This window comes from Echinococcus granulosus (genome assembly GCF_000524195.1).
Source record: "Echinococcus granulosus chromosome Unknown EG_S00257, whole genome shotgun sequence".
Lineage (NCBI taxonomy): Eukaryota > Metazoa > Platyhelminthes > Cestoda > Cyclophyllidea > Taeniidae > Echinococcus > Echinococcus granulosus.
In genome coordinates, this window is record NW_020170637.1 from 25,339 (window position 1) to 33,233 (window position 7,895).

The window sequence follows — 7,895 nt, forward strand, 5'->3', positions numbered from 1 at the left end:
CATCTCGCGAATTTTAAAGTCCACAAATTTCTACGAGGTGAAGATTTACAAACTTGTTATTCGGTACATTCGGTAAAATTTGCTTCATTAAGGTGCTACATTGCAGAAAACCAGCACATCACAGCTGGCAGAGGGGTAGCCAAGCAACCCTAGAGCTCACTTCTAAGGCTAGTAGGATGGCAACGAGTCAGTCTAAACGCCCTAGTGGGATGAAGCAAGGAGTTAATACAAGTGTGTAAATGTACAAATATACTCGAATAAGCATTTAGCATTTTCAGTCCCAGCCAAACTCTCCTGCCAACTGCATGGCTTTGCATTTACTACAGACTTCACCCACTATGCAGCATTTCTGCTTATGCATTCGAATCAATTTGTTGCGCAGAAAGAAAAGGGAGGGCATACATGCAAAATAAATATGGCAGTTGGACACTCTCTCATTGGTCAAAATTTCCTCATTTTTTCTATTACTAAGGAAGTTGACAAGGACAGGTTGACCCTGAGACTTGTTGGCTCCGCGATTCACTCCATCAACAAAGGATGTGTAATAATTACTGAAAACTGAAACGATTAGTGGTATTTGGCTGCCTTCAAATACGTCCAAAATACGGACGATTTTAGTTCTCTCGTACCTACTTTTGAAAGACAGAAGTGTGAGCACAAGTAGGAAAAGCGAGGAGGATGAACTAAAACCCTCTCGAAATAGCAATTCGAGGGCGGTGGGGTTGTTGGATACGATGGCTCCTGGCAATGAACTCCGGTAGGAGGGCTAAAATAATTCAACAATTAGGAAAAAAGAAGTTCCAATTCGGTCGGTGCATGATGGGATGATGACAAGGGAAAGTGCTTTATTGGCCATAGCCTGTCATTCATGTTCGTGGCATACACTCGCTTGGCTTCCACGAATTTACGGGTTGCCCGCTGACGTAAGCATGAAGAACATTAGTCATTAGTTCTGTTAAATATGCCTACAAGTTCTTCTTCCCACTCAGGTCACAAGTGAACTTCATCGTCAAGTGACAGACCCTTGAGGGATGTGACGAAAGCTCCTTCGAATGATACAGCAGCAGAAAGCAATTATAGTCCATACATTCTGCTGTCTTATCTTCTATAAACACTGTACATGAAGACCTTCTTAGCTCTGAAGCCGAGTTGCGTGCGCCTTTGTATACAAGAAGAGGTAAACAGACAGATTTCTTTACATATAAAGACCAGTCAAAACAAGATTTCTGGAGTGCTGCCAACCTACAGGTGCCAGACATCAAAGATGTGGATACCCACGATTTGTGTCAAAATGTGAGAGAAATTAACATACGATTTGAGAATCGGAGATAACGTCCACCTTTTGTATATAAAGTTAAGGGAAAAAGGGAGCATTTTTCACTTTTACTCACACTTAATGCTTAGTTTTGGGCTAACTTCCAGGCAAATGTCAAAGCAATAGGTGGTGGAGTTGAATGGCTATCGCTAGCACCCATGCTTGTGGTTTTGTTCACGCGCACAGATGTGCTGCTGCACATGGGTTCGATGCTATTCTAAGAAGCTCAAACACATCCATATGCCTAGCCATATTTAGCCCTGCCACATGGGTCTATTGTTTATCAAGCCTGAGAAGGGTTTGGAAAACAAAATAACACTTTTTTCACAGAGTGGCTCTGTTCTCGTCTAATGTCATTGCCACATCTCAATGGACGATGGGAGAAAGCAGCACTGGTCACACCTTAGGTATCGACTTTGTTTGGCATATCACAATATTTCTTTTCTTGAGGTTGAAGATGGCTCTCCTCCATCTACCCCGATTCAATTCACTGAAGAGAACAACCTCCAAACTTGAAAGATGCTATTCAGTAGCTTCCATAAATTAAAGTCCTCACCCCTGTCCCCGGTGTTATTCATCCTAACGCCTTCACTTTTACCCTTTTCATTTGATGAAAGTCTAAAATACAGTGCATGGGAAGCGATTGGAAGGAAAAACGCAGTGAGAGACAACCCAAATTACAAGGTACGGCAGCTGTTTCTTCAAAGTGGTGGACGGTTGTAGGTAAAGGCGGAGAGGGAGGAAATTGGCGTTCACATTATTTTAGCTGTGATTGTCGTTGAGCGAAATACACGCGCATACTGACTGACAGAGATTATTCAAAGAGACGGATGGAGAGTAAAGTGAAGTCAATTTCGAAATTGCAAGACTTGATGGGATTGGCAAAAGGTGAGAAAAGGAGCATTTTTATTGCTTTTGCATAAAATGTCGGAAACATTGCTATGCTAAGCAATAATGGGACATTGAATCAGTCCCTTAATTATTTCTGAAACCCAAAAGTTGTCAGTATCTCTGAGATTCGCCTCACTTGATAAAGAACAGCAAGCATTGGTAGGAGCAGAGTTTAGGCTGCCAGACAAGTCAAAGCGCCTAACCTTCAGTAATACATGCTCGGTTTCAAAATGATTCTCCCCGGTGTCGCACCATAGGAGTGCCTAACCATCGCTGATGTGACATCATCACTATCGACATCTGCATCGTGCCGCGGAAAAAGGGCATGAAAGATAATTTAGGTGAGCCGTGAGGCGCTTTTTCCTGTCCACATCACTTTGGTTTCGTTGTGTCTTCCCATTTCATCTCTAACGCTGTGAACTAAATCGAACCGTGTCTCGGATCGTGGCCTGCATATACTGAGGTGAGAAATTCTTGAAGATGAAATTTACTAAGTGCATAAAAATGCTTTTATTGATAAGTGAACTTAAAATGTAGACAATCATAGACCATTGCAGTCGTGATACGGAGTTGGTTTGGTAATTATGATAGGTAAAACTAAACTGCATTGAGAGATTACCTTAGCATGAGATTCCCAAATTTCATATTTACAGCGTATTGTATGTCAGTAGGCCCAAGTTAGTTGTGCGCACTTACCAAATATCCAGATCATGCGAGAGGAAATGAGACTGAATTTGTAATAAATACTGATTGGTATTTTAGAGTACCAACTTGAAATCTGTTCTTATCAGACTCGGTGTGGATCTGTTTGTTATCCTTTAGGTCCCACAAACTGATTTATTCACATGAGCCAAGTCATCCACTATGGTCGATTTGCAAAGAATGCAGCTTCAGGCGATGGCTTATGAGCTGATGTTTAATTGTCAAATGAGAAGTGGTTTTATGACCAGACAAATATCGTTTAGCGTTGGTGACTGATCCCATAAGTAAATTGAACGCCACTCTTATGTAGGCGGCTCTCATTCGACCATGTTATGTTGAGACGTGAGAAGACGTACTTCTTTGAAATGGACGTTCTAAATATTAGCCATGATTCGCTTACATAAGCACTGAAGTGAAACATGGCAAGGCCTCTTTGCTTTTCTGCTGAATTTTCTTTGTTCCAGCATTTGCTGGTTAGCATATTTCCTATTTGCAAAATGAAAAGTGGTACACGGGGTAGACATTTCCAGCCAAATCAAACAAAGTGTGACTGTTAAGTCCAACTAAGCGAGTGTTTTTGTGCGTTTAGACTTTCCGACTCGATACTTCACTAATAAAAAAATATTGAATCTCTTTATCAGTCTTTTACAACTTACTTGATATCTGATGACACCGATCATTATGCCACCCTCTTCAAGGCTGCAACGGTGACCACATGCAAGGCTCTCATGTTCAAGCGACGAAAAGTGAAAGCCCCAAGTGTTTTCAAGTGAGCAATGTCAAAAAACATGGAGGAATGGTAAAGCAGTGTAAGGTAAGCAAAGGTATCTCTGCAAAATGCAAGAAGAGGAGTTTGGACTTGGAAACAGATCCAAAAACAAAATGCTGCCTGTAAGTGGGAGTGCAATGCCTATGCTCTCCTTTAACTAATTCTTCATAAATCGAACACTAGGACAAAGTGATAGCAACTATGAGTGTCCCAAGTTCACTTAACACATTTGTCATCTCCTTCTCCAACCCGTGTGGAGAGGGCGTAGAACCAGTTTACAAGCGTGAACATAAATGGAAAGATATGATCGCTACAGGGTCTTCTTTATCACCACTACACTTAATTGCTCAATCTTTGAACTGCCTCACTACCTTCAGGTGACATTTCACATTGTAGTTACTCTTGCGTCACATTTATGCTACTGCTTGCACTTTCACAGTTTACCTTCCATTTTGCTTGAATAATTATTCACAATCGTTGAAGAAAAGGGTGGGAGGAAGCGAAACAGCATGCAGCTAAAGAGATGTTGAAGAAGGCTACATTGAAGACAGATGTGAGGCTCGCCACGGTTACAGTGTTGATAAAGGTGACTGATCCGATGTTCAAGTTTATTTGGGAGAAGGAGTTTAAGATCTAGGACTGGCGAAGGTAAAGCAGTGAATAGGAAGGCGCTTGTAATAGTTTAACCTTTCCGTACTTGTTAAAAACGGATAAAAAGTAGGACTGTATGATGTGGAAATTTTCTGTTGCCAGCTGTGGTGCGGCTATTGACGACAATGATGCTTTCATCATCTCCATAGATCAAAGACAAGTCAGTACAAACATCTCTTAAAATAGACCATCAGACTATTTTAACAAGCACATCTTCAGGCAGAAATTTTTACTTGCTAAAGCCTGCATAGCAACCTGATTACGGTACCGGTCAGCGTAAATGCAAGAGGTGCACGGACCCTCTTTCCACATCCATCCAATGATGCTCCAGCACCTTCCTTTAACAGATGCAATTGCGCACTTTGACAAAGCACAAATCATACCAGAATATGGAGGAGTATTGGGGATGCCACAGAAAAGAAATGTGACTCCTACAAAATATATCTGTTAAAGGGCAGGTAAAGAACCAGACCAGACCTTTTAACGTCACATCACACAGAGACCTATCAAGGTGGGTGCAATTACTCATGTGCCGATGTGTGAACGCATACGAGTAGCCATCTCTACTGATAACATGTGCGACGACATTTACTAAGTCTAGGCGTTGCAGTAAACTCATCTACCTAACCTCACTGCAGCCACAGAAACAGGTGTGGTCAAATGTTGTTGTCGAGGGATTATGACACTTCTGTTCCCTTTGTAAAATTCCACTCTTTCCACCTCTCCTGTCCCACCACGCCTCCACCTCCTACTTTCTACACGCTCAAATGACCATTCTTTGCCCCATTCAAGGTGCAGCTTTGGAAGGAGAGGAGGAGTTTATTTAATACTCTATCTTGATTGCTCTGGCACACTTCACAAAACAGTCGGCCAAGCGGCTGCAATTCTGGGGCACTGTACATTGCTACTACGCGGACACAACTGCAACCGCCCCAGGTAAGGAAGGCGAATCCGGCAGCTGAATGGGAAAATTTCCTTACCTCTCCTCTTCTCCTTGCTACACTATACCACACTTCACTGCACTGCCAACACAACACCACACCATCGGTTTCACGTAAAAATCATGCAGGTTAATCCTTTTAAGCAGTCGATTTTGGATTGCATTTGACCTTTGTAAGCTGAGCATTGGTGGATGAGAATTAGGAAAACGACGAAGTTTAAGACAGTACTGTTTCTTACTTACAAAGTAGAAGTAAAAATTTTGAAAAGTAAGTTCAAGCGAATACTGGTATGGTGCGCCGTTAAAATCTAACTACTTTCTATGCCATTTCCAAGTCAACGGTGGCGTTGCTTACCACTTTTGACAACCTGGGGCCATTCACTTTCTCCCTCACGTTTCGATTGACATTTTGTGTCAATAAAATCCAGTTATATTCACCCCTTTTCCATGTTCACATGAGATGTGTCATCTTTTAGGAACTTCGAGGGTATCATAAGCAGCCAGATGGATATTGGTTAATTTCATTTTAATTCATCTATTTTTATTTTTTGAACCGAAAAAATACAATCTAAAACATTAGCAATTTTTCTGGAACCATGAAACAAGGGTTGCCTTCAGAGTCAAACAAACGGAAAACCATCACAGTGTGTGAAAATTAACGATGTTGGACACCATGCTCTTGCTTAATATTTGACTTTCAAAAACCGAACGTTTGTCCAGCGAATTAAAACAAAAACTTGGTAATTATCTGCCATGTGACATGACAGTGCCTATATTAAATGTCCTTATCAGTTTAATAACTGGTAGCAATATTTCAATAATTAAAAATGGGAAGAACAAAAGTTTTCTTGCTAAAAAACTCACATTTGTTATTGTAGTTTGGATAAATACTGTTCTGATTAACAGGTCGAGCAGTATTTCCGTAGCATGAATCGTCGTGGGGTATGTGGAAGTAATAAAATGTGCAATTTTATACTCGTTTCTAGTTTCTGAAAACGCTGTAAACTCGATTGCTTCACTAATTTGGCTTTATATTTCCAATTTTTTTAATAATTTTAGTCCATCTGCCAGAATGCATTGAAAGAAGCCATCGAATCCAACAATGCCGCCACCCTTGAATTGCTATTTCAGCAGAAAGTTAGTCTATTCACCGTGCTTCCTTCTCAACTCTTTTACACTTTTAGCATTAAAACGCAGATTTGAAGAAATTAAATCGTCAATATTTTTGGCATACTGGAAGATAGACAAATGCTTTAATTCATCTAGGTGGGATTTTCTGGTGTTTACAATGCACACCGACTATCCTTTGTCTACTCATCTCTCCGTACAAATAAGTGGGAGGTGGTATGCATCTCGGAGCCAGCTAGTTTCGGGGTTAAACTGTCTCTGTCGAATCCCCCACTGTAAGGTTAAAATCGAAAATTATGAACAATGAGGAAGTGTACAACCGCCTCATTTGTCTTGTTTGTACGCTCTGTCCCTCTTTTTTGTGCAATAGATTGATCCGAACGTTACTCTGTGCGATGATGGTGAGCTTCCCCTTATCAAGGCCGCCATGTGTGGTTCCGATAGGGCAATGCACGTCATCCTCAACCATGGTGCATCAGTTACTGCCACTGATACATGGGGTAACACGGCCCTCCATTGGGCGGCAGTTGCAGGCAACATGAATTGTGTGTACCTACTTCTGCAGCACGGAATCTTCAAGGATACCTTCAACCGCCTAAGAAAAACGCCCCTAATGCAGGCCGTTTCCTACGAACACATTGATGTTGTGAGATATCTCATCGTGCAAGGTGCTTCCACGACGCCCGAGCTGAATGATTATGACGAGTCAGCCCTCACTCTCGCATCTTATGCGGTATGTGGTTAGCGTGTGGTTTGACTACCCAACTTTGTCTACCCTTGACACGTGAGTGACACTCAATCGCCTTCTTGCATCACCACTCCATGACAGTGCACTCGGTGCCGACGTACCTTGCAAGCTGTTAACCACATCGCTTCTGTTTAGGGCAATGTTGCAATAGTGGAGCTCATTTTAACTGTGAAGGTTCCGAAGAAGTTTCGAAAGAGACAGCTGTACGCTTCCCTTACACAGGCCGTATTGGGCGAGCATATGGCGGTGGCACAAATCTTGTTGACTCGTGGGGCGCCTGTCAATTTGCCCAGCACCTCGATTGAAAACCCACTTTTTGCAGCCATTCGTCGTGGCAATGCATCAATCATTCGCCTTCTTCTTTCCCAAGGAGCAAATGTTAAGTACGTGGATCAGCATGGCTACACACCACTCATGGAGGCTACGAGAAGACGAAATGTGGATGCCATCAGAGCTCTCCTAACAGCAGGTGCATAGCATTTCCGCCTCGATTTGACCTCAATGCGCATCTATTCTGGCCAGGACACAACCGTTTGACGCATGCTGTATACTATGCACCACGAAATTCTTGAATATTTCATCTATTGTCACTTGGCAGATCTCATCATTTTAGCAATGTTTTCTTTTAGGCGCAGACATAAATGCGGTGAATATGCTAACTCGCGAGACTGCCTTTTTTCTGGCCGAAGAACGGGGTTACGCTGAAATCTCTGAGATTCTACTCGAAGCTGTCGCTAAAAGAGCCACATAA

At 42.1% G+C, this 7,895-nt stretch overlaps 1 protein-coding gene across 1 annotated transcript; it reads left to right on the plus strand. All coding sequences in view use genetic code 11, as the record gives it.

Annotated features, from left to right (window-relative positions):
* Window positions 1-6,195: 6,195 nt before the first annotated feature.
* Window positions 6,196-7,895, plus strand: EGR_10715 (Ankyrin repeat and KH domain-containing protein mask; the record flags this gene model as incomplete). Its single annotated transcript, XM_024499964.1, has 5 exons — window positions 6,196-6,210; window positions 6,328-6,405; window positions 6,767-7,129; window positions 7,280-7,613; window positions 7,774-7,895. 5 exons carry the CDS (start codon window positions 6,196-6,198, stop codon window positions 7,893-7,895), a joined length of 912 nt encoding a protein of 303 aa, XP_024345624.1.